This window comes from Helicoverpa zea, chromosome 19 (assembly GCF_022581195.2).
Source record: "Helicoverpa zea isolate HzStark_Cry1AcR chromosome 19, ilHelZeax1.1, whole genome shotgun sequence".
Taxonomy (NCBI): Eukaryota; Metazoa; Arthropoda; class Insecta; order Lepidoptera; family Noctuidae; genus Helicoverpa; species Helicoverpa zea.
In genome coordinates this window covers 8,566,198-8,593,740 of record NC_061470.1, presented here as the reverse complement: position 1 = coordinate 8,593,740, position 27,543 = coordinate 8,566,198, and the positions used below count along the sequence as shown (strand labels likewise).

The following is a 27,543-nucleotide window of genomic DNA, read 5'->3' as shown; positions in this document are numbered from 1 at the left end:
AGTATAGAACTCGCATGACTGTGGAGTCATCGCTGACCTTGAATGAGGATCATCCAACATATAACTTGCAATCGTGTATGAGATCTCTTTGTCAATAAAACCTTGTTTTGTAGCCTAGGTCCCAAGTGTTGTCTTTGTCGCGATCAGTACATTATATTTTGATTCTTCGTTCTGAAAAATGAAATCCGTCTGAAAAATATTTGTAAATGACGCATCACTAAGGCGTCATCGATAACCTTGAATGAGGATCATCCATCATATACCTAGATATTAGATCTCTTTGTTTATAAACCCTTTCTTGTCTCTAGGTCATTACCACGTCAAAATATTTTTCAGGGCCTTAATAAACCTGAACAAAACCTGGCGTACATTTTTTTCGTAATCTTTAAAATAGATTGCAATATCAATATTTATAGCTTCAATAGCTAACATACTATAACACCTCATATAACCTAACCTTATTGTACTTACGCTCAGTCGTCATTATGCAGTAAATGTTCAGAAATCAGCACGTAAACTATTTATATGTGGTAATTTGCGCCATTCTGCGACTAAAATGTAATAATTCTGTCCACACAGGATTATCATAAATGGTCCATTTTGCGATCGTTAAGGTGTTTCCACTTCCGACGTTTACGAGCGCAACAATGCAAGTATTTATCAACAACTCAAAACAAAAAAAAACTCATAAAGTGTTTTTCATTTATTTGAAAAAAAAATGTAAACAAATGTGTCAAAAACGTTCTTACAATCTATTAATTAACATTAATATAAATGCACCATCAACATTTTCTTAAATCACTGATTGTCAATAAGTGCCTACCTCTGCGAATCACAATGTAGTTTATGTCGTAACCCCTTGTAGGTTAATAGTTTCGGATAGTTTTTTAGAAGCCCTACATTTTCATAAAACTTTTCCAAAAAATATAGCCATATATTATACCTAATCAGTTGAAAATTACCTATTTACAGGTATGGTGGTAAGTCCACAGTGGTCACCGAGTTGGGTACCATTACCAAAGTAGCTTCATTGCCGTTTATCTGGAGATTAACCTTCACTGATTTGTTGTGGCTGAAAAAAAAATATTATGCTTTAAAAATATATGAACAAATATGTTAGTAAATTACCTTGCTGATCGTGCGTCTAGGTCATGGCCACATTCTATAATTGTCTTATTGTTGTTTAAATCAGCACATAGCGGAAAAGTGTGAACCTTGCATAATTTATTATATAAAAAATATAAAATTCTCAGCATAATATCTATATATACGTCCTCTTATGCTAATGCAGCCAGTATATTCTTGAACTGTTAATCTGTTTCGTCACTATTATTTTATAAGCCTAATTAGTCTAAACTCTCATCTAAACATGCTATACTCACTCATTATACAAGACGACGACCACATTCTGCCTAGGGGTCATAAAGGCGACGCTCCACAAGGACGGGCCCCACCCACACTTGCGGGTGACCCCGATCCTACGTGACCCTCGCGGTACGAACTTAGAAAAATGTCCCATAGCGTAGAACATGGGCTGTTTGACGAACGCGTTCTTTTCAGGGAACACGATGATCGGGGAGTCTGCGAAGTTCTTTATGTAGTTCGGACCTCCTTGCACGTTGAGGCACAAGTTCCAGTCAATCCAGCCAACTACGTTGTGGTTCATGTCCTGTATTAGAAATTTTGAAAATGAAATACTCTGAAATTCTTTACGAATTGATTGAAGAACGACAAAGAGAAAAGCGATTTTGTATAGTGGCAAGCCTTTTAAATAGTACACTATTTTTCATGTGCTATCAACCAATGGCCCAAACTCTCAAAAAAATATAGGTAGACTACACCTCTATCACAATGCATGCTGAATTTCGAAAATCTTAAGAAGGGTCATATATGTGATAGGTTCCACTGGAGTGACAGCAAGCAGTAAGATTTATACATACGTCTATAATGTCAATGATGTACTTCTTAGCTCTGATCCAGGATCCGATGTCGACATGATGCTTCTCGAACGGCATCGTGCCTACAACGTAAAAATGAAAAAAAAAATGGCGTCCACGGCCGATTTCGGCCACGGCGGCTGTTCTCATCTAAGGAGATCAGCCAGCTGCGCAGGACATATTATAGTGCACGAGCATTTGCGCAGACACAGGTGCACTCCCTATTCCTTTACTCTCATAACCCGATGGGACGGCAATCCGACACGACCGGAGAGAGATCAGGCGCAGGACCGACATTTACGTGCTCTCCGATGCACGGGTGAATCAATCACCAACTTCCAGACTACGGGCTGCTTTGTGAAAGTTTAAGAAAACCCACAAAGCGATTTCGGCCCGACCCGGGAATCGAACCCGAGACCTCTGGCACAGCAGCCGCGCTTGAGACCCCTAGACCAACGAGGCAGTGAACAACGTAAAAAATAACAATAACAATTGCCAATATGAAAATTAAAACATATTACTTTTGATTGCTGGTTGCCCGATTGTTCTATGCTATTTTTATCTTAGGTAAACGTCTGCATCAATTGAGATAGGAATCGGTGTGGAGTTATATTGAAAACTTGTCTGCCTCGTTGGTCAAGCTGTCGCAAGTGCGGCTGCTAAGCACGAGGTCTCGGGTTCGATTCCCGAGTCGGGCCGAAATCGCCTTGTGGGTTTTAGAAGACTTTCACAAAGCAGCCCGGAGCCTGGAAGCTGGTGATTGATACACCCGTGCATCGGAGAGCACGTAAATGTCGGTCCTGCGCCTGATCTCTCTCCGGTCGTGTCGGATTACCGTCCCATCGGGCTATGAGAGTTAAGGAATAGTGAGTGCACCTGTGTCTGCGCAAATGCTCGTGCACTATAATATGTCCTGCGTAGTTGGCTAATCTCCTTACATGAGAACAGCCGCCGTAGCCGATAATCGGCTAGGAGGACATCATCATCATCATCATATTGAAAACTAGACATGACAATGAAAATAGACTATCCTGATTTGTAAAATGCCTTCTTCCGTGCTCAACCATAGAAGATAAGCTTAGTCATGCATAGTCATAGTTTTTCATCGTTGTCACATATAAGGCATACCTAAATACCTACTTAGTTTTTTGAGGTTTCATCCTCACAATTTTATTTATTTAAATCAGGCATCTAAGGCCCATAAAAATACTATACTTACATAAATAAATAATGCTAAAAATATGAAAATTACTCTGTCTATTTACCTGGCTTTCACATTTATATGTACAGTTTTAAGCCTAAGAAAGGATGGTGCGGTTCAAAAAATCCTCAGGACTCGGATGAAAAGGGTCATATAATTAAAAGATTTCGGATTTTATGGACCAGGGGAACAACTAGTAGCATGTAAACTTCCGTAACAGAACGACTTCATTTACGTGAATCAGACCTTACCTTCACAAGCCTCAGTAGCAATGATGAACTTGTCAGGATAAGTCCTGGTGATCTCGGAGAGTACAGCAGAAGGAGTTATGAAGTCGGTGTAGTAGTGCACCGCTATGCCGTCGATGTAGTCCAGCACTTTTGGATGCTCCGTTATCATCTGAAAGATACAGACGAACTTATAGTATGTATGAGGTGGAATGGAAGAAGGGCACGCCACCATCGTGGCGGTAAGTCCCCTCTTTGAGGAGTGGCTCGGGAGGAGTCACGGCGCCCTCACGTACCGCATGACGCAGGTCCTCACCGGACACGGTTGTTTCGGGAGGTACCTGCACCGCCACGTGGACCACACAGTCCAGGTGTGCCCCGCATGGGAGGGGCACCGCCGGGTCCTCGTCGAGGCTTTGGGCGGCGGCGACCTCTCGCGTCCGGCCATGGTTCAGGCCATGGTCCGGGGCGAGAGGGAATGGGATGCCGTCGTCTCCTTCTGCGAAGCGGTCATGCTCGAGAAGGAGGAGGCGGAACGCCAGAGAGTTTGCACCTCTCATCCCGGCCGCCGCGCTGGACCAGGTAGACACCATGGGCGCCGGGTGTCGCGAGATGACTCCCGGCCACCGTAGGCGTGGGTCTGTGGGCGGTGAGTTCGGGTGGCTCATCGTCCCTCTGTCTGCTTAGACGACAGACCCGTGTCGACGGCGCGCGTTGTTCCACGCGCTCCTCAAAGAGATGTCAGCAACCCCAGCGGGGCCCAGTAGGGCCAAGGCCTGCCGGGGCTGCGCCCATACAGCCATTTTTGGTCGCAGATATGATAAAGATGTAACAAGTCGCAACAGTTTCGTAACTGATACGACACAACGTGACTGTGTAGGGATTAGCTTTTGTGAGTTGTAACGGTTCAGTAAAAATGTGACGGAAACTAGATTCAGTAACTTTGTGTGGTCGCTGTGTCGATACTTTACAGCTTAATTTGTAACCACACATTTTAGAAACTTTGCGTTTGGTTTGTAACCAGTGTGCAATGTTGACACAATTGTGTTGTAACTGGGTAGTAACATGTGTAGTCGATGTTCCAGAACACTTTAACAATAACTTGCATATATAAAAACATGACGAGAGCCAGTTATTCTCAAACTGTCTATGTTTTCTGCCATTATCAACCATTTAATGAAATTTAAAATGAGTAAACAACCAAAAACCTTACGTAAATTCCGATGGACTTCAACTTTTTACAGAAGAGTAAAAGAAATAAGTACGTCCCAAAATATCTCAAGTACCTAATTGTACTCGTACACAAGTTTTTTTTTTTTTATTATAATACCTAATATTTTTTTCATGATGTGCATTGTTGGTAGGGCACATTGACGGATACCCATTTTATTGAACTTAAAACTTATTCTTTTCTAGGCCATTTACAGGAAAACAGTACGGAATTTAGTGGAGGAGCTTAGTGGTATAGTCCCTAGTGCCAAAGTTTCAACTTTCGAGCTCCAAATCGCTGTTTTTTCGTTTTCTCGGCCAAAACAAGACGTCTTCGTCTTTAACTCAAGTACTCGGCACAAGCGATATTAATTCTGATGAGCCTCCTTTGGTTAGAACAATGAAAAAAGGCATCTTGACTTGATAAAAACTTTGGGAAACACTGTAACCAAATATTAAGAGAAACCATCTTAAAAATCTAGTAATTTTGTAACAATTTACCGTAACATGTCGACACGTGTCGACACATTATCGTAACTTTGTGACTAGTTGCGACGAGCATATTTTTCATAACAAACATCAAAAATGTTTTTTCATAGTTCATTATTTATCAATTTTATGAGTAAATCTTGCTAAAATAATTTGTATTAGGATTAAAATATTTGATATTGTATTTAAATGGAAGCTTTTAAGCACTCGATGTGCATAATTTTATATTTTTATTTTATTTAACAAAAGTTTTTCTTTCGCCAGAATTATGAAAACATGATATTACGGTGGCGCGTTGGAAATATCAACATATTCAAAGAAATTACACAGTAAACTTTTTTTCCCAATAAGATTTGAGCATTATAAACCATATTAATTAATAAAAACTAAAACTTTGTTAACTTACCTTGAGTTCATCAACTCAAGGTAAGTAAACCATCATTATGGGATTTCTTGTATTTTGTATTCGTCGTGTCACTCACGCACGAGCCAACGAAATTGATCGAACGAATGAATGATTGAATGATTAGTGCTAACTCTGGTTAAAACATGGTAACAATGTTACGACACGGCGACGTAAATTAGAAACCAAATGTTACTTGTTTATTGTGTCGAGATCTTCCCCATTTTTAGATGCAGCGACGGCGCTAACACGGAACGTCGACGAGATTATGTTTCGAGATAGATCAGTGTCGACGCTAAGTGTCGAAACGGTTACGTTAAGTTCGCAAAAATGGTTATATGGGCGGGTTGTTCGAAAGAGATACCGCGGCCCTGGTACACAAAAGGCCTATGACGGAACACGACGGTTTTTAGTCAGTAAGAGTCTGACACTCCCTCTCCGCTGCTAACCCACAGCGGGAGGGGTCATTTGATGATTTTTGACGTCGTTAAAAAAAGAAAAAAAAAATTTGGAATGGAAGACGAAAGTAAATTATATTGGAGATGAAAATAATAGATTTATATTATCATTCAAAGTGAAGTTGGTACGAGTTTAATATGTAAGTGCATCTGGGTATGACAGTTAGCACCCATCATCATCTGCCTCGCATTTCCCATCTATGTATGTTGGGGTCAGCTTCCAGTCTCACCGTATGCAGCTTATCTGACCTCCTCGAGTTACTTAGGCAACCTATTACATAGAACTGTAGCACCCAAATAGACGATATGCTTAATGCGGAAAATCGTTATCATTTCAATTGAATTATTCAAAATCTCACCACATTGATCCAATAGGGAAGCGTAAGTCTCTGGTCGTCTCCGGTTAATATTTTAACATCCTTGAAAGTCGAATTACGTATAGTCGGGCCCAGGTTGTTCACGATCCAATTACCCTGAAATTTTAGATTTTAGGAATAAATAAATGATGTAATGAATGTATTACGTCAGCATGTATTCTGTACATGCTGACGTAATACATAGCTTTTTATTCATTTGCTTTCATGTCGGCTCAGAAATTAAGAATCCAGAAAAAAATACTCTTGTGTATACTTATTTTTAACCACATAAATTATTCCCTATTTAACTCTATTTCATTTGGAGTTTTCAGAAATCCTGGCCATAAGATTGTCAATTTGAGATTTTTCAAACAAAAATAATGTCTTACCATGCTTTCAGCAGTCCATCCTAGATCGTTGATATAGTTCAGGATGCCGACCAGACCATTGGTAGGCTCGTTAGTGGTCGTGATGCCCCATATTGAGATACTATTCTCTAAATATTTTTGAAGGAACCTGTAAAATGCAAATAAATATAATGGTATATATGTATGCTACATTGTTCTTTTAGACTGCTTTTCAAGCAAAATCTTTTCTGATATCATCTCGTATTTCGTTGAAAAAAAAACCGACTGACTCTTAGTGATAATAATTGTTGGTCCTGCCGAGGCTAATGAACTTCACGGACCGAGTGAAAGTCGTTGGCCAGTAACATAAGACAAAGTTCGAATCGTATTCATTAACATAACATGCAGATGTATGTATTTCTGCAGAGAAACGAATCTACTTAGCCTTACGAAAAACAAGATTTTGATTTAACAGCCTCACAATAATAACAAAATGGTTTACATGATGGACCTTCTTGCTCCTATTAAATTAAGCAAAGCGATGAGAAATGATGGGAGATTTTTGCACTGAGCATGTTAACTAACCAGATCTAAATGGGTCATACTAACTCAACTGCGAAGTAACCAAGCTTAAACGTTCTTTATGAATAAGCGTTTTTGTTTTAACTTTAATATGTAGATTAGGTATCTGGGGCTCTCAATTTAGTAACGGATCACCATCAAATTCACGAACTATACCTTCCACTAAAAGAAATCTTACTTGTAATGATAATCAGCATATGTCTGGTAATACTGCGGCTTGAGCTGGCTGTGTCCGGTGTACGCGTTGTTGCTCTTCATCCAAGGAGGTGGAGACCAGGTCGTCGCAATCACGTGGATAGGAGAGCTTGACGCTTGCATACCCGCCTTTATCATTGGTATCTGAAACGGCATTGTTAATTGATTAGTTATGCAAACGAAGAAAGAGGACTGAACGATGTACTCGTTATTATGATCTCCAAGGAATACATTATTTGAATGACTGATAAGCGACTGTCCTGATGGTGAAAATACTAAAACTGTACTAGGATATAAAGAAATAAGAACTACTTAGATTAGGTATAATCTAATAGAACAATACAGAAAAGAATAAAAAAAAGAAAAACACGTCCAGTTAAACTAGGAATGATAAAAGAGGCAGCATAAGATTACTCATAAAATCGGTGGATAGGGTATAAGTACGTGCAACTGTCTAATTTTTGAATCATGAAGGTGCAGCTAACTAACTAAAGATCTGAAACGAATACACGGGAATACTCAATTATGCTTTTCTATTATACCAATCGAGTAGCAAGTAAGTAGACCAAGAATCTTCACCTTATAATTTAAATCTTCAATAGTGAGCGTGTAGTTAGTGAGTAGTGCATCATCAGCGGGCAGTTCGTTGTAGGCGTACGCGTGCGTGGAGAAGTCCGACCCGCCGATGGGCACGCGCAACATGTTGTACTCCAACCCAGTGTCGCTGAAGTATGAGCTGTGGGAGCAAGGATATAAGCTTATTATTTACTTATATTACTTAGTACATGGGGATTTACACTGTAAGTATTCCGATAGCTTCGAACAGCGGTTCTACCAGCATCCCGTCGGAACTACTTCGCGCACTCTGATAAACAGTAGTATAGTCTTCCTCTTTATATGGGCTGTCGAAGACTGAAAAATTTTTGACTGAAGATTATTGAGATAACAAACAAACAATCTCTTGAGCTTTTAGCAGCCTCCACACTACTTTTTTTCACTTACTTTTAAGTTACTATACTAGCAAAAGTTAACCGGAGCCAATGACAAAGGACCTATAGCAAGACAAAGTTGGTCGAAGTAAGCCCAAGAAAGAAAGAAAGAAACATTTATTTGCTTAAGTGTCCCTCTACATTCCCCTTTTTTCTTCTTTGGATAACTTCGCGAGGTCTCGGTTTATTATATTAGAACAGCTTACTCAATAAGATATTTCTGCAGCGGCTCACTGAGGTTCTTCCAGTTGATGGCGGCGGCGTCAGTGACCGCTCCACCGAAACCCTCTATCGTCTGATACATCGTGTCTGGGTGCAGCACTAGTGTTGTTGCAGAACATTCTACGTCTGAGAAAGAGAAGAGTAATCTTATGATGATGATGATGATGATGTCCTCCTAGGCGATTATCGGGTACGTAAGGGGATTAGCCAACTGCGCAAGACATATTACAGTGCACAAGCATTTGCGCAGACACAAGTGCACTCACTATTCCTTCACTCTCATAGTCTTATGGATATACTGTCTTTTGGAGTTAAAATAAGTTCGCAAGAATTGGAGCCGATACATCTTTATGTGAGTTCTGTATGTGGTGCATCATCAGCCTTTATCGTCCCACTGCTGGGCACTGGCCTTCTCTCACAGAGAAGGATGGAGCGTTAATCCCCACGCTTGCTCAATGTGGGTTGGGTTACGTCACATTTTGTTTTGGCAATTTTGTTTTTACAGGTAGCATAAAAATGGAATAACCTACCAGTATTATTAAGCCGTTTCAATGCAGCCTGGGTTTTGTTAAACCTTAATCCGCTCTGAAAAAAAGAAAAGAAGATCAATTAAGAAACTCTCCCAGTCGATAGCCGCAAGGAGGACTTATCGATTGACTACGTTATCCTACGACGAAAGTTCGTAAATCGATTTTAAAACTGGAAATTATACCCTCTGACAAGCCCTGCCGGTGCACAGTTGAGGTTTTTTGCACGTCCGTCATATCGATTGCATAAATATGGAGGTAGTAAAAGCTATCGTCTATGATTGTAATCTTATTGCGTTTAATTTAAAGTATTTCAGTAATGGGATAAAGTTATCTGGGGCTATCTTACCAGTGAGCTAGTGTATGCTTTGTATGCGTAACTAGCAAGCGGTTCCCGGGTGACAGTATCGCAGTAAGTAGCGTTGCACACACATACCACCGATTTCCCTGATATCTTACGAGCCGCACATGGTCTGTCTGAATAAAAAAGAAATAAAAGATTTTCAAAATTATTGTGTGTGAGTATCCAACTCAGTAACTGAACAAGCAAACTGAGCAACAAGCATGGATGAACATAAGAATATAGGTAATTCAAATGTATTTAAAAAGACGATCGTCCGAGGAGCGAATCTCCTCCTTTCTGGAAAGTTGGTTTGAAACAAAATAACTAAAAAGTCGATAGATGCTATAAAATTGGTCGTACAAAAAAATAAACAAGACCACGTGGTTCTGAGCTATCAGTTTGAATACAATAACAAAGTTTAACGATCTCACCTTATCTATTGTTTGACCTTAGCTTAATATTGAGTGTCAAGCAATTTAAATGTGTAATCAAACTAAAATATTGACTGATCGGGAATAACTCCTTACTACAACTGAACTTCATAGTTTTTAATGTTAACTCATTAGTATTTTATGGCCCTCCATTAGAGACCTGAAGGTTGTACATAAGCAGTTTGCTGAACCAACAAATGATTCAAATCTCAAGTTCCCAAATTATCTATTTCTATATGATGACACCCTTATCAGTCAATTTGTCCTTGTAAGAAACGCTTAACCAACCAACTCATTTTAAGAACCAGCAAATATGATAATAACTTACCGACTGAACCAAATCCAATAGCAAAACACATACAAAGTATGCTCACTAACACACAAACTTTATACGCAACCATTATAAAAATACAAACAAATAAATGACAACTACAGTAACATCTCGATGAAAATAACTCCTTATGATATTATTTTTATACAAAAATCACTGGTTGTTATAAAATATGTGAGTTTCGATCGCAATATGAGCGTCGACTGAGTGACTCAAGCGTATAACTGATTACTGTAGCCGCTCTCGAATTACTGACAGGATCACTTAAGTTAAGTGCTTGTTTTGGAGTGTGTGAATCAGATATGGAAGTGCATGCAGGTATAAATTTCGAGAATATGTATTTGGGTACATAAGCAGTAGTGGTTTGACTTTAAGAACTTATTAAGGGCTCTGTGATTTTTAAATCAGTTCAGTTTTATTCTGTTAAGTACTTAACAGAATAAAATTCTGGCAAATAAGGATAATGAGAAGGAAATGATAACATAAGCATAGGTTTTGAATTTTATTGAATACCTAATACATTTTAGCTTTTTTTTATATGTCTGCATTATACTTTCAAGTTTCAGAGTGTAAAAATAATTAACAACATATTTTTTTTTATTTTTTATTAGATTTTTCTTTTATCATCAGCTATCTAAAACTAATCATAGCTCGTTGGGCATCTCAACGGTTGTAATAGATTTGGCTTCAATCGATAACTCGGCTTCATTCGCTCCCAAACGCAATCTGACTTTTTCTTCAGAACCTCTGAAAAACACCATAAGAAAAACTTTTAATATATTACCATCCTTGTATGGCAAAACGACCTCTGCGAAAGAACGAGTAGGTAAGTGCCTCAATTAATATTAAATTTAGACATAAATACCATGTTTTTTAGAAAAAAAATCAAGCTTAGTGGGCTGTTAACAGTCATTATCATCCATTGGCAAAACCAAAACATAAAATTCACTCACTTATTAAAAATAACAACGACGACAGTATCATTAGGGGTGAGGAAAGCGATATTCTGTATACTGGTCTCGTTGGTAACAGTGGTTTTAACTCTTCTGGAGCCTCTAGGAACGAATTTGGAGAAATGTCCCATCGCGTAGAACATGGGCTGCTTGTAGAACTCGCCCGCGGTCGCGTTCACGATGATGGCCGAGTCAATGGACGAGTCGATCCAACTGGGTCCACCATCCGTGTTCAGGCACATATTCCAATCGAGATAGCCTATTACGTTGTTGCTGAGATTCTGAAAAATATTAATATAAGCACTACCCTTAATTGTACCTTAGTTGTGGTGGCCTATATAGTGGGTAAAGAACCAACCTCCCGAGTATGAGGGTGTGGGTTCGATTCCAGGTAAGGCAAGTACCAATGCAACTTTTCTTTAGTCTCTCTAAGTATGTACTCTCTAAGTATATCTTAGACACCAATGGCTGATATAAAGGTGAAGGAAAACATCTTGAGGAAACCTGGACTATATAGTCTGAAATCACCAACCGGCATTGACCTAAATCACTGTTATGGTAGAGATAGTGAATTGTCAACAAAAAGCAATATGCACAAGCCATTGATGCACAAATGACTGGATTAAAAGGTTTATCACAATTATCATAAGGTGATTAAATAAAATAACATGCTTATGTAATATGTAAATGCTACAGAGATAATGTGTGCACTCTCATTAGCACATCTTATTGCATGGATTATTTAAAATAACTTGTTTGAATGCTCTATATAAATTCTTAAGACGCTTATACTCTTCTTATTTGTCTTACATAAAATTTTTGGAACGTGGATGACTATAAAGCAATGGGACGACCAAAGAAACGGTGAATGGATAGTGTGAACGTCGATATGGCTAGAATAAATACGATTTGTGGGATGAAGACAGATAGAAAAGCATGGGAGAAGAAAACATGCTACGCCAAATCAAATTAAATTCGTAAAAGGGTAGGAGGATGATGATGCATTAAAGTTGACAGCATTGGGAATACTATTAATTGGGAGATTAACTGACCTCTATGATATCTCCTGCATATAACTCAGCCCGATCCCAAGCTCCTAAATTTACTTTGACGGTATCCGTTGGCATAGCACCTAAAAGAAAAAAAATATCTTTGACAAAACTTCCTGAATTTATTGTCGAACGCTTAGCTCGCAACTTCTTCATATACAAAGCCTAGACTCAGGAAGAATTGTATTTCCTGAGTTAGTTTGGATTTTGTTGTTCTGTTCGGACTATTTGGTAAATGGTTTTTGTGAAGTTTGCACCAAATCGGTCGAGGGTTCTTTATTTATCTCATTTTTCTAACAAAATAGTGGACTTTATTTAGCCAAGCTGGTACTAGCTCAAACATCAATATAGGTGTAATATAGTACCTGCACTGATTTCGGTAGATATGACGAACTTGCCGGGGTAGTTTTCCATGGCCTGAGAGAGGATGGTGGGCGGTGTGTACGCGTTCATATAGTAGTGGACTGCAACGCCATCCAGGTACTGCATGGTCTCAGGGTATACCAGCACTAGCTGAAATATATAAAACATGCAGATAAAATATGATAAAATATCTGGTTAGACTGGATGCCGACCCCAACGTAGGTGGGGCTCGGGAGATGATTATGGAGATAGAAGAACTCAATTTGGGTATTGATTCAGAATTCAAAATCTTATTTCTATTCAGGCACAAAGATAAAACAAGAACGGAGAAAATACATTCCAGCTTTTGATTGTCAGATCGCGAATATTTTGTTATTAGGAACTTCGAGTGTGAGTGGACTGCAGTAGCATAAGTGCGGTATTCATAGTAATTAATCAATGTAACATATCTGACCATATTCCAATAGAGAATGATGGTGAAGCGCAGATCATCTCCGGTGATGATCTTAACATCTTTGAACATCGAATTGTTGTTCCGGAGAGTGGGACCCAAGTTCTCCATGATGTAGTCTCTCTGAAACAAAACATTGACCATGATGATTAAGTAATACATAGTTTTAGAGGTATATATATAATATGAAAGATTATGTTTATGACATGCAATATAATTTTAAAGTTTCACTTGAAAGTATAAGAAGTCAGACAGAGAAGTATGGAATTGGTAGACGTGAACAAATGAGAAATTGGGATGAGAGCAGAGAAATTGATATGGTGATTAGAAAAAAGATGACAATTTTTATTTGGATGATTTTTTTACAGGTATCGGGTAAGTCCGTGTTGAAGAAGCACATCCGGTTACACAGCCGCATCCGTTTAGATTGGAAGTCGACCACAACATAGCTGGGAAAAGGCTCGGGAAATGATAATGATGGTCAAAACTACAAATGCCGTATACCATGTCATCCATATTCCAACCCAAGCTGTTTATGTTCGCCGGGATGTAGTTGATGCTGCTGTGTAGAGGCTCATTCGTGATGCTGAGACCCCACACCGGTATACCTGCCTCCGCATACTTTTCCAAGAACCTGCAAAAATAATACAACTAGTTGAAAAAGTAACAAATGTTTGCCAATTTAGCAGCAATATTTCATTTTCTCTTAGTTGCGGCTATCCATTTTTACTGATTTGCTTTAATACAAGCTCAAAGGTTGGCTCTAAGAGCTCACAACACTGAGTTAAGCTCGCCGTTGTACGTAATCTCTCCGTTTTCAGTTGTCAAAATGTATTTATGCGTGCAATAAATCTATCTTGGATCCTACTTTGTGACCATTTTTTCATCATCATGGGTTACCTAGCACTTGATTTTTTCAGAGCGGTTCTATAGAACCTGGGATTAACGAGTTCAAACAGACAAAGTAGGTACATATTGCAAACATGAAATCATCCAGTGATCAAATGCACATTGGATCAAGTTACTTGATAGAGATAAATGCAATGCCACACCTATGCGATTTTTGGTGCATTATCATTTGTTTCACGAATAGTATATTCCGTAGTAAGTCAAGTATACTTTACATAACTAAACCATTTAAAACCATTTAAACCATTTATTTTGCTACACATACATGAACACAAAAAAAATATACATTTACAAAAAAAATACAGCGTAGCAAGGGTTCCATCTCAGTATATGCTTATAACTGGAGCTGATAAGAAAAATCTTACTTATAATGATAATCTGCGTAAGTCTGCATGTATTTCTTGTGCAGTCGGCTGTTCCCTGAGAACTCGTCATTGGTCTTCATCCAAATGGGGGGAGACCAAGTCGCAGCTATTATTTCTATTGGTGCAGTAGCTACTTCCATGCATGCCTCGATCATAGGAATCTGGTAAAAAGCGTTAATACCAGCTAGTTTAGCAATTTTTTCTTTTAGGAGAAGTTCAGCTATGGATTGGATATAAATAAAAATATAATTAAATGTTTTTTTTCATTATAGCTTCTTACATTAAATGTATCTTAAACAATCTTAGACTGCCTACTGAATCCTTATTCACAAAGGGCCGAATATACAACCTTGAACCCTATTGATAGTTTGATCAGGTTTTAAAACTCAGAAAAAAATGGCATATTAAATTGGCAAAAAATTACGGGATTCACGATTACCTTCAAAATAATCTGCCAAATAACCGTTTTCCAACTATCGGCCTGTATAATATATTAGGCTGATGTGATCTCACCTTATATTCATAATCCTCATGCTCCAAAGTGAAATTAGCTATGTTGACGTCGTGTTCAGGCAAGTCATTATACGCGTACCCACGCGTTGAGAAGTCGGATCCGCCGATAGGAACCCTCAGCATGTTATATTGCAGACCTAACTCACTGCAGTAAGATCTGAAAACATTATTACTATTGTTAACAATATAAGTACATAATATATGAATATGTAGTTGATTTCAAAAAAAAATTAAGCCACCTAAATATAATAGCGTTTTCCTCAAAATAAATACACATATCTTGAGAGGGGTAATTTGCCTGAACTAGGTAGTCTTGTCTATATAAAAAATAAAACTAAAATTAGCATATCTCCATCTTTATCGTTTCATATAACCTCAATTGGTCCAGCCGTTTTATATTTATATACCTATGTATATATAGCCTACGTCACTGGGGAAGATAGGCTAGCTTCCAACAGTTTCGGAGCCTCTAGGAAATAAGCAAACAAAGAAGGTTTCCTTTTTATTATATTAGTAAAGATTGCTTAAATTCTGGTTATTTTTTTTAAACAAATGAGCCATGCCAAAATCTGTTAATCATTACTTGTCATAATATATCTTATCAGGAGCTAAATAAACTTAGTTGTGACATCTAGAATTTATAGAGGGCAAAGACTTTAGCAACATTATCAAAACTAGGCACGTTATCTTTTAATCATAATCTATTAATTCTATTATGTTTATTAAGTAGTAAATCAAGCGAAACTTTTGATTAGAAATTGTGAAAAACAGCTCTCTATGTTCAAATAGATAAAAATATATTTGCCTGATTCTACCATACGAATTGTGACCATATAAAAATTCATGACCCCACACTGGCCAATAAAATGTTGACAGTAATGATTACTTGAAATCTTTCTAATATTGCAAAGCTGAAGAGTTCGTCTGTTAGCTTGAACGCGGTAATCTAAGGAACTACAGAAATAAAAAATATTATGTAACAGTACATTTATCGGTCAGAGCACTTTTATCCGGGTAAGCGTAGTAGACCCCACGCCACAGGACGCAGGTGAAAAGCTTGTTAAGTAAATTTATCGGGTCATAGTTACTGTATTAAATGGCGCTTCAGTCGCGGGTCGGTCAGGTTCTGCCAGTTGATCCCGGCGGCATCGGTCACAGCACCTCCAAAACCTTCTATAGTTTGGTACTTTGTCGTCACATCTATTTCTATTGTAGCTTCTGAGGTAACATCTAAAATATTTATCAAAATTAGAAATGAGTTCGACAATGGTTGTAAAAGGAAGGCCACAAATGCGAATCAAATTACCTTGTCCATGCTTATAGAGCTTCCCAATTGTTTTATGAAATCGTAATCCTGCCTGAAAAAATAATTTAATAATAAGTAAAACTTCCGCAATAGTTCGATTAGAAAGTAATATTACAATTATGTTATACCAACCTAGCAAGGGAGATAAACATCCACCAATGTACTTTCCTTAGGTACTTATATGTAAACGCATGAGCGCTTTTGCCGACTTTCTTTATCATAGTTGACAATCACCCTTAACACAGATAGGTTGAAAGTGGATGATATTAAAAGATAAGAATAGTAGTCACTCGAACTCAATTTTGAGAAAACCCTGACTCGCTAGGTTATACCAGCAGCTCACTCGATAAGAAAAAGAATAGAACTCACCTCAGAAGAGATGTAGGAAACGTAACTGCCGCTAAGAGGCACAGTTCTAGTGATAGTGTCGCAGTAAGCCGCAGTACACACACACACTGATCCGTTGACGGTAGATCTTGCCATACAAGGACGGTCTAAAACATTTGAAAGCTACAATAGATCTTACTTACAGGTAGTAGCTTATACTAACGTTATGAAGTAGTACCTTGACTTATTTCTACTAATATTATAAATTCGTAGCGACCTAGTGGTTATAGGGACTGCGTCTCAACCAATGTAACTTTTGTAAGTTTATGAATTTCCTAAGTTGGTATATTGGATACAAATGAGAGAGTAAAGGTAAGGAAAGCATATTGAGGAAAAAAAAAACATTCTGCCTCAGGCAAATAGTAGACTGATTTATAATAAAAATGTTATAGATAGCCTAAACAAACGTTTTGCACATCTAAAATCTTCTTGTGATAGGTCGTTATACCCGAAATATTTTGATAACTTCGTATGCAGCCTATCTTGACAGGTCATGTTTAATCTATATGTTCCAAAGGCTATGTGGTTCAAATAATAAATTATTTAATCATTACTTGTATTTAATAAAGAACTGGCTGGATTTTTTTTTTGTTAAAAATTTGACCAGCTTCTTGGGTCCGCTTGAGATTTTTGATGCATTTCATTTTAGATAGTAAGTGTACATAAAATATATTAGAATAATGCATATGATTGAATTACATAAGCTCAACAAAATTCCTCGAAGTAAATAATTATTACTAAATGAATTATGTTTGATGTTGATTTTGATTATTGTTTTGAAGCAAGACTACATGTACCTTAAGGTTGCCACAGTTTAAAGTACCGTCTTTTTTTCCTAATAATGCTGCGTGCTCTTGAACATGACAATAATTATAACAAAGTTCAATCAAAAAGGCTTTAAAATACCCAAACCAGTGTATGTTAAAAGAACACAAGTAGCTTACCCGTGTTCTCTGCCGCAGTTATCCATATTACGGCTATTATTGCTATAATTATCACTGTACAGCAGGGCGCACGGAGATCCATCGTGAAATAGTGTCGATCGCGTGACGCCTCCACAAACGAAAGCGCCTGAATGATAACTAATCTTAGACAACAATACCTATAATATGTTGTCAACAATCTCATTTCCTTATCCATTACATATGTTTAATTTTGACACTTAATGGAACTGATAAGCGCGAGAATTATAATAATGTTTTTTTCTTAGCTTTAGCACCCAATTGCGCTCATCTCTTGTGATAAAAAAATAAAAAGTCAGGTCTTCTGGATTGCTGTTATTGATAAGTCATCATTCATCATCTTCCGAGCCTTTTCCCATCATGTTGGGGTCGGCTTGCAGTCTAAGTCAGTATTGATCAGCGTATCATTATAAAAAGTAATCGATTCACAGAACGTAGCACAATGTGAGATACCTAATTATAAGAATCATGCAAAACCAGATACCTTTTGTTTTTTTTTTGCTGTAATATGGTTAAATCATAAGCCGCTTGCTATTAACATATTCAGTTTACTCATCAGATTAGTTTACTTTAATTTGCAAATAGACTAATACTAAATACATAAATTGTTTATCATAACATTATTAAGATGAACTATCATAAGAATAACTCTGTTATCAGCTTATCTAAGCCTTGTATCTGAGATTGTCACGTTGCAATAGTGCACTGTATGTATGTATGGTCGTGTTGCAAGTCAGAGACACTTCAAACGTCGCATCGCTGAATGCTTGAAGTTAAAAGAAACGATATCTGAAGAATGGTAAATAATGTAGGAAAAGCATCATCATATTTACGTCGTCGTCGTAGTGCAGTGGCCTAAGTCCAGCGCATTTTCGCGTCGTTCGATGACGTGTCGTTGCTGACTGTTATATGCCGCGTTTGTTTGTCTGTAGTCTCCACTAGCGATCGTTGTAAAGCATAACAGGATTCAAATGGCAGGCACGGTGGCCCTGGTTACAACCTTGATAGCAGACTAAGAAAGTGACAACAAGCGACACTACCCAGTGTTAAACCTTTGTTTTTAAATGTGGCTGGATATTCGTCAAGTTTTAAAATAGAAAATATGAAGAAACATCTTTGTATTTTAAGACCTAATTGTAACCATATTTCAAACAAATAAATAAAATTCTAATTCTAAAGACCATGATAAAACTTTGAAATGAATAGTCAAAACAACCTCAGTACTTTGTACCTCCTAGATTTAAAAAAAATTATGGATATCGAATAGGTAAAATTATTAATTAATGCCTACTTATTGTTATAAAGCTCTTCTATAAATATTCAAACATGTGACAAAATATCTACAAATACCTGATAAAACAGTGATTATGATTAGTATAAGTACGTTAATCCCTTGATCTAGTAGCTATGGAGCAGGGCCGAGTCGCCCCTGTGTGCGATGCGTACCTACGGCACACACAGGTGGCAAATAGAAGTTATCTCTTCTTTTTACCTTTATTCCATAAGGACGACAACCACAACATATTTTTTTCGGAAATTAGCGTAGTTCACTAGTGTCCTAATTATGCTACGCGATCGTAGCGCTCCATGCTTCGCCGTAGCAAACCCTGCTTTTTACCACATTGAGTACTTTCTATAAACTTCTCCGTCTATGTCTCCGGTCTACGCTAGTTCAAAAGAACTAACTTGTAGTATGAAAAGGAATCACAAAAATAAAACCCAACATTAATAACTTGATTGTATTATATTTTATACAAACACTGTATTAAAATATCATTTTTATATAAAAGATATGTACAAAACACTTAACAAATTATTCTAGCGTAGGTTTTAGCTTAAATAAAAATATTCCTACAAATAAATTAATCATACCAACCAATCATACTTTACAAACATTGACTCTTTCTAACACTCTCCGTACCTTATTATCACTCTTTAGTACAAAGCAATTTACACTTGTATGAAACATTTTCCTTCAGCACCTTGCCTTCAATCGCTTTAACATTTTCTGACGCTGCTCTCGCCATATCAGTATTTGAGTTGAGAACATTCTTATCCCCAGAAGATACAATATCCTGTTTCAATCTCTTAGGCGAATTCACTTTAGACATTCGAGCTTTAACGGCTTCTTTAACTTTTGACAGAAAAGCACTTTCAGTAGGTTTAGGCCAAGATTGTAAGTCCTTACTCAATGAAGGTACATTTGCGTCTTTTTCTCGACCATTGATTAATTTGGTCGAAGATCTCTCAAATGCTTGGCTTGGGCGCTTGGCTTCACTATCCCTGTTATAAGTATCAAAATTCTTTAACTGCCTGGAAGTCGGTGCTGATATTACGGACTTGTTAATTTCACTAGGGGATCCTTTAAAATCATGTTTTCTCGATTCTAACATTGGTCGAGGTGTCGTAGAAAATGAAATATTTATTTTACTGTCTTTAAAAGGATTGATTTGTTTTCCTAGTCTCGGATTTGTAATGTATTTCCTACTTGTTTGTTTCCATAATGTCGCTGGTTCCTTATCTAGAGGTGCCATATTTCGGGTCTCAGGAATTATATCTGATGTCTGTACCACAGGTCCTGGTAATTTCGTCAGCGAAGCTTTCAGTCTAGGAACCTCAATAGTTCTCGGCACTGGCACGCTTGCAGCTGTTGGCATCTTGAATTTCCTTTGGTTAGACGGCATTTGTGAAGATCCAATTCCGCTGGATCTGGATTGGTCAAGCCGATTCGTTTTTAATGGTTTCTTCTGTTCTCGTCTACCCGCTTGTGACTTGGGCTGCGTCGCTTTCAAAGAAAACGGTTTATCTTTGTTCTGCGTGCTAAACGTGGTAAAGGTTTTACTGCGCGAACCACTATTTGCGAACCTAGACTTATCAAAAAGATTATTTCTCATAGTTTCAATTCTATCATTGAAATCTATATGCAAAGCTTTAAGTTTGTCACTCATATCTTCATGATTCCTTGATATGGTTTCTAATAACTCATCGGGCTGTAACTGTACAGGTTTCGTTGCTTCCCGAAACTTAGATTCCAAAGATTGATGCATACTTCTCAATGTATGTTTAGCTTGCGAGTGTATATCACCAGTAAAATCACCTATTCTTGGTTTTGCAGTGAGACTATTTCTTAAAGTGGCAGGCTTACGGGACTTGGTTATTTTCTGTGTGTTCATTTTTACTCGGTTTCCTAAATCCTTTAAATCAGGAACCATTTCCCATTGATTATCGGGGATGTTTGGCCAAAGATTGTTTCGTCCTAAATTTAAGTCTTCCAACGGAGATTTTAAATTGATTGGTTTCAAACTTAACTCGGGTAATTGAAGTTTTGTTTTATGTAAAGGCAGGTCTATTTTAGGTAGCTTTGGAATTAAACTTTTTTGTGGATTTAGCTGAAGCATATCTAAATTGAAATCTTCTAAAGTTAATGGGGATTTCTTTAACTGAAAGTTGGGTGCACTAGCGTCGGTTTTCATTACTGGTGTTAAGATTTTTAACGGATCAGTCATCGGTTCTGTTTTTGTCTGTGAAACCGAGCATTCTTCTACTTCTCGTGGCGTATTGTCAAACATGTCAGTAAGTTTAAGTTTAATATCATCGAGTGTTGGTAGAGGAGGCAATTTAAACCCATCTTGTATTTCTGGAATTGGGTTATCTAATATATCGAAAACATTGACTTTTGGTTCAAAAACATTGCCTAATGAAAGTGGCGATACGATAATATCAGTTATTTCACTTGCGTCTGCATTTGCATCTGTGTTCTGGTCAGTCGTTTGTTTTGGTAACATTAATTCACTGACACATGTGTTTTCTTTTCTGTTTGCAATATTATCGCCTATTTCATCCAAGTTTTGTGGGTCCGTAACTACTTCGTTTTGCGTGTTTGCGGATGGTTCGGGGTCCATATTGTCAATTTCACTTTGGTTTGTTGTTATTGTTGGGTCGTCATCCACATTTGCATCAGTCACTTCTTGCGAAGGTTCATTGCAGTCTAATGTTTTAGCTTTTCGTTGTTCTTCTTCTCGTTGCAACATTTCATTTGATATTTTTTGCAAATCTTGCATGCTGACCTTTCCCGGAGAATCATTATTATTTTCTAAATTATCTATACAACTATCGTCTGCTGGCTTTAATGTCGTTACTGGATTCGACTCTTCATTTGTACAATCAGGATTAACTTTTTCATCTGTCACAGGAGATGATTCCCTGTTTTCTGTATCAGTGCTTGGAATTGGTAAATTAAATATGTTTGCAGTTTTTGGATTAGGTTTCGGAATCTTTAAGTTTTCAATAGTTTTAATTATATTCTCTTTGATAGTGGATAGAGTTTGATCTAGTGAAAGCGGTTTGATTAACGGCTTCTGAGGGCTATCTTCCGAGGTAGTCGTGTCAGCTGTTTCAAAAGTAGCCTGTCTTTCTTGGCTACAAGGTTCTTTTATTAGTTCATTGTTGTTAAGCACTGTTTCAAAATTTTCTTTGTTTGTATCGTCAGGCTTAACAAAATTGTTTATGTTGTTGCTAGAGTCACCACTTGAGTCGGCGTCCTTAAATTGATTAATACAATCATCGCCATCATTTGAAATAAATTCCGAGTTTTCAGTCTCTTCATTGTCCGTAGACTCCGGTGTTTGTTCTTGGGAGATATCTGAATTGAGTTCATCTCCACTGGTGTTTTGTGCTTCATCGTCAATAATATTTTCTATTGATTTTGGGAGATTTAATTCTGTAACGGGTATGGTTTTTACGTTGCAATTATCATCATTATCCAAGTATCCAAGTTCATTCGACTCGGTATCTCTACCGATATCAACGCTAGATGTAGTAACTTCAGGATTTGATGCCAATTCTTCAGTTGAACTTGACTTATCGTTCAGGTTCTCAATGTGTCCATTCTCGCTGATAGCGGTTTTAAAAGAGTCATTTGGAACAAAACAGTTGGGGTCACTCTTCTTTTCAATTATATTACTAGGACTGACATCATGATCGAGTATCTCGTCGTTATTTTTTACGCCCTGTTGTCCTGTGGTTTGGGAACGTTCAAGGTTTTCATCTTCGTCTGACAAAATCATTTTACCACTTTTTTTAAAGATGCTTGGCGGGGAATTATTCGATGCTTTGTTAAAGAGATCTTTGAGAGGAACTAATTCCACATCTTTTAATTTAAATAAGTTTTTCAAACCATCCTGCTTAGGTTTCTGAAAAATACTCTCCAGATGTGATTTGGCTTTTAGAAGGCTTAACTTTGCTTGTTCTTCAATGTTACTAGGTGATAAACTGAGGTCTTCGATGTTCGTGCCTTTCGCTTTAGATAAAGGATTATTTAATTTCAACTTTGGTATTGGTGGTAAAGGGGAAGTGTTTATTTTTGTGGCTTCTAGTGGTGACCGATTAGATAAGAAGTCCTTCAATCTATTCTTCATTGAAGGTAGTTTGAAATTAGGCGCTTTAATTAGACTGTCATGTTCTTCTGTATTACTCAGAATGTTGGTTTTGCCTATTAAAGTATTTCCATCAATAGGAACAACAAGTTCTTGAACATTACTAGCTCTCATGCCGCTATCCATATCTAGTGCATCTCTATGTAGAAGGCCAGCAGGCTTACTTATTGTTGGCAAACCAAACATTTCTCGCAATAGATTAGGTTTCTTAGCGAGTCGCATTTTACCGAGATTAGTTCTTGAGCTTTCTAACGGAGCATGTATACAACGAGATTCTTGATTATGAGATTCTTGTGGGATTATATCGTCTAAACTGTTTGTTTGTTTCGGTTTTACTATGATAGTTACTACATTACCATTGCTTGCTTCTGGCACTGCGTCTCCAAATATTGTTTCTTCGGCTGCTCGAGCCATACTCCTGGCAGCATCTCGAGCGAGAGCCTCCCGGTACTCCTCGTCAGTGGCTTCCCGTAGGGTTTGTAAGACAGATGAAGCGAGATCGACTTCTGGATGCAAGAGCGGTTTAAGTTCATCTTTTTTATCTGTGGACCTGAAATACATAAAATGAAGTAATTAATTATATTATTGGTTTTTATAGTACTAAGATATCACTCGCATCCTTTTCACATGTATGTTCGTTTCGAATCCAGAACTTTTAACGACTACACGAAAATGGCTGAGAATGGCTGTAGGTAAATAGTAAGGTAAGTACTTAAGTAGCCTGCTGTTTGTAATTATTAATCATCAAGTTACCCTACAGCTACTCGTGAAAACTATGTTAGTACTTAGTAATAACTATAAGAATTACAAATGCGAAAGTGAATTTGCGTGCCCGTTTTCCTAACAGAAAAAATCAAAACCGTTTAAAAAATTTTGTATGGATTTCTTTAGATCATTCCTGACGAAGGTTAACATGCTATTTAGTAAATCCTGACTTACAAAATAAACACGCATATTTATTTCTCTCGGAACGCGGATGCATCTGCTGGCGAAAGCTAAGTACCTAGTATGTAAAATAAAATAATGAATCATACCTTATCGACGACCCATCTGAGCGCACAGAGGTAGGAAAAAAGATGGATGAGGCGCCCTCGTTGTCAGCACTTCTCGACCTGCAAGGACAGTCATCCAGAGCCCGGGTTAAGGATCCATCAGCGCCTCTGAACATGGAAGTCTCCTGAACATCGTAGTCTTGCCCAGTGCCCGGGCAAGGACAGCACTCAACGAAGTCCAATTGACGCGTTTGTCGGGCATTCTCACCGTCGTCTGTCACTGGCTGTGATGAAGTCTGCAAAGATGAAAAGAAATTAATGTAATAATTTAGTTTGTGTTTAATTACATAGTTATATACATAGATATTTACAACACAAAAAAAAACTATCCTATTAAAACAATAAAAAAAAAACACTATATCTAAAAAGCGTCAAAAAATTCATCCCCATCGCTGTCAACTGGGAGCGTACCCAAGAGGCTGGCAGCATTACCTCGTTGGATGGCCATGCTGATCCTTTGTCCGAGGTAATAGCGAGCCTTTTGGTCACGAGAAGCGTCAACCAGCCGCCTAGACAGATCTTTAAATAGGGTGTGCGTATTCGGACCCCACGACCCGAGGGTTTCAACCCCAAACAGTTCGAAAATATAGTTGCCGACAAGGCCACTATATTTCCGCCGCTTGAGGTTCTCCGCAGCCGCAGCGGCAGCAGCAGCACAGCACGCAGAACTTGGAAGATGGGATGGCGCAAGAGTATCGACGCAGGTTGCGTCCCATACTAAAGGCCTACCCATCTTCCAAGGGAATAAAGACATGCCGTCTGGTCTCTTACCGTCGTCGCGTGCCAAGCCATTTGGTTCCAGTACAGCTGGCACTCCGACGGCAACAAGAGCCCGACGTATAATGTCGTTGATATTTGCGTGCCGCGCAATACGGCCCGCACTACGGCTGCACGACAGGCCGTGGTGTACATATTAGTGACCGATCTCGATAATTGACGTTACATATAGAAGGTAGGTTGCTTAGGAGAATATTTTAAACACAAATATTGTTGCCAGTATAATTTATAACGTATGGTCAGCAGTAAAAAGCAGTTACGCGTAAATAAATACAGCTATATAAATAATAATTAAACCGAAAATTAATATAAAACAATAAAATAAATGATTATTACTTACATATCCACAAAATATGAGCAGGTACAAAGAAACTGTCGTCACCCACATCTTGTGAGCTTACATGCCTTCCAAATGAGTCCTAACCTTCAGTTCCTCACCTTAATATTGTGCACATTATCATAATTTCGATCTGTCTGTAGATCGAACTGATAGGATCGGTTTCCATACCGCGGGTTGCTCACGCGCCGCGTCTCCGCGACATACAAACGTGACAAAAGTGCATCCTTAGCAGAAATATATCAATATGCAGATAAATTATCTAGTTTTATGGAACAAACTGTTTTATGTGATTTATGTAACATTCTTGAATGATAAAGAAATCCTGTATGTAAGTATCTAGCTTTTTTAGGGTTCCGTACCCAAAGGGTAAAACGGGACCCTATTGTTTTCGCTCCTTTGTCCGTCCGTCCGTCCGTCCGTCTGTCACCAGGCTGTATCTCATGAACCGTGATAGTTAGAAAGTTGAAATTTTCACAGATGATGTATTTTTGTTGCCGCTATAACAACAAATACTGAAAACTAGAATATAATAAATATTTTGGGGGGCTCCCATACAACAAACGTGATTTTTTGTCCGTTTTATAAATAATGGTACGGAACCCTTCGTGCACGAGTGTCTTTGACGTGGAAGGTACCTACGCCTCAATGGAGTTTACTGACACTCGGTTAGGAACGCGTGAAACAACGCGTACCTGTTATAGTTATCGGCACGGATATTGAGCCCTGACCTTCACCTGCGCAGAAGCGATTTATTGGTTTATTGCCTTATGTGTACAGTGCGCAAAGCGATCCCCACTCTTCCACCGAGAGCTCAATATCCGTGCCGGTAACTATATCTCCTAGAAGATGGAAGGACGATAAGACATCCGAAACTCATAGCCCACTGGGGCCCCATTCTCCTAATTTTACTTAAGCAACATACGATTGACGTTCGACTCGATTCGACTGAGATCCGATCCCGACTCGATTATGATTGAAGCGTATGTGGCATTCCGCTATTTTTTCTTTGAAATTAACGTTTTTATCCTTTTCTGTCATTCAATAATGAATCATTTTGTCTGCAAATGATTTACGATTGCAAAATGATTCTACCTACAGCAAACTACCGTATAGACCAAAATTATCAAAATAGCAGACCAATCGCACACCAATCAAATGTCAATCGAATACGATTGGTCTTTTATTAGTAGCAGAATGCCCGATATGGTTAAAACTGCTATTGCGATCATATTGCGATTCGATTTCTATTCGATTTTGACATTATTAACTTAGGAGAATCGGACCCCAGATCTTCGCCTACGATGGCTCACTTCGTCTCGTCTAGCATGACTGCAAATCCAAGTTACAGTTTATCTACCTATTCCTATAAGTTCCTGATAGGCTATCAGAGACTTTATCACTAACCGTTGAAAATGCCCATAAGTATTTTTTTTAATATTTTGTGCTCTCATCTCTGTCTTTCATCAGGGTTAAGTACAAATAAAATAAAGCCGCTGGTAAAATAAAGCCGCTGGTAAAATAAAGCCGCTGGTAAAATTCGGGACGAAGCCGAAGATTTTTGCCGTCTTACCACAAAAACTTTTTAACGTCAGTTTAGGACTTGTCTAAAAAAATGTCAAATTATGACGTTGACATATGGTTCATTTTGGAGACACATTTTTTTTAGACAAGTGTAAAACAGTTGCTAAAGTTTTTGTAGTAAGGCCATTGATGTTTAGGCATAGATTACTATAATATGTAGTTACTAGTTTAGGTAAGTACCTTACTACTACTGCTTCCTTACTTATTAAGTTACCCAGTAGGCGACAACTTTAGGTAACTTTAGGAATACCTAGTAGTAGGCAGTAGTCATGTGATCCAGACGGATTGTTTAACTATTGTGTCTGCATCGTGGACATTCACGATCATCATGGGTAACCACTATGAAATAACTATCTACCTATATCATGAAAGTAGGTACGTACTATAATGCGATTCAGATTTGTTCAAACTCCGCAGCGGACCTTATTCTCCGCCTGTCATGATAAATATGGAAGGAGACTCTGATTTTCCTTCTGAACTACCAAATACCCCAAAATAATAAGAACTTCATAACGGCAGGATGTTCATAATATTACAAAATAACATTACAATATTTTAGCCTGTTTTTGATACAATAAGCCCCGATTTTCGAATAACACATTTCCCGCGCATTTTTAATTAGAACTTCGAATGGCACATTGGCTGAACTTTACTCGTTCTGAAACGATGAAATGTCAAAACGCTGAACGTTGTCGGAAGATAATTGAACAATAAAAACTGTTCGAAACTAACAAAAATAACGCAACACAAAACTTCGTTTATCTTTTTGATAAGAAAATACATGCATTATTTTTATTTATGAGTTCGCGAAGTTAAAGAGGTTCTGTATCATAGAGATACAAACTGTCTTTTC

The 27,543-nt window shown here is 37.9% G+C and overlaps 3 protein-coding genes and 1 long non-coding RNA gene across 4 annotated transcripts; 1 reads left to right on the top strand and 3 right to left on the bottom strand.

Annotated features, from left to right (window-relative positions):
• Positions 1-688: 688 nt before the first annotated feature.
• Positions 689-10,503, bottom strand: LOC124639753 (lysosomal acid glucosylceramidase-like). The gene is made up of 12 exons (XM_047177220.1): positions 10,245-10,503; positions 9,492-9,619; positions 9,146-9,200; positions 8,600-8,741; positions 7,984-8,140; positions 7,388-7,548; positions 6,670-6,796; positions 6,284-6,397; positions 3,390-3,537; positions 1,941-2,020; positions 1,383-1,669; positions 689-1,072 (listed from the first exon to the last, which is right to left on the bottom strand). The coding sequence occupies exons 1-12, from the start codon at positions 10,315-10,317 to the stop codon at positions 967-969; spliced, it is 1,578 nt and encodes a 525-aa protein (XP_047033176.1). The 5' UTR covers positions 10,318-10,503; the 3' UTR covers positions 689-966.
• Positions 10,440-13,930, top strand: LOC124639754. The gene is made up of 2 exons (XR_006985497.1): positions 10,440-10,565; positions 13,432-13,930. It is a non-coding gene; the product is annotated as an uncharacterized LOC124639754 (long non-coding RNA).
• LOC124639752 (lysosomal acid glucosylceramidase-like) lies at positions 10,737-17,617 on the bottom strand. The gene is made up of 12 exons (XM_047177219.1): positions 17,488-17,617; positions 16,526-16,650; positions 16,157-16,208; positions 15,939-16,080; positions 14,851-15,007; positions 14,338-14,498; positions 13,568-13,697; positions 13,067-13,186; positions 12,615-12,762; positions 12,253-12,332; positions 11,201-11,481; positions 10,737-10,994 (listed from the first exon to the last, which is right to left on the bottom strand). Exons 1-12 carry the CDS (start codon positions 17,567-17,569, stop codon positions 10,892-10,894), a joined length of 1,581 nt encoding a protein of 526 aa, XP_047033175.1. The 5' UTR covers positions 17,570-17,617; the 3' UTR covers positions 10,737-10,891.
• A 1,816-nt stretch (positions 17,618-19,433) lies between these two features.
• Positions 19,434-25,157, bottom strand: LOC124639638. Its single transcript, XM_047177078.1, has 3 exons — positions 25,110-25,157; positions 23,975-24,228; positions 19,434-23,490 (listed from the first exon to the last, which is right to left on the bottom strand). The coding sequence occupies exons 1-3, from the start codon at positions 25,155-25,157 to the stop codon at positions 19,434-19,436; spliced, it is 4,359 nt and encodes a 1,452-aa protein (XP_047033034.1).
• Between the last annotated feature and the right edge of the window lie 2,386 nt (positions 25,158-27,543).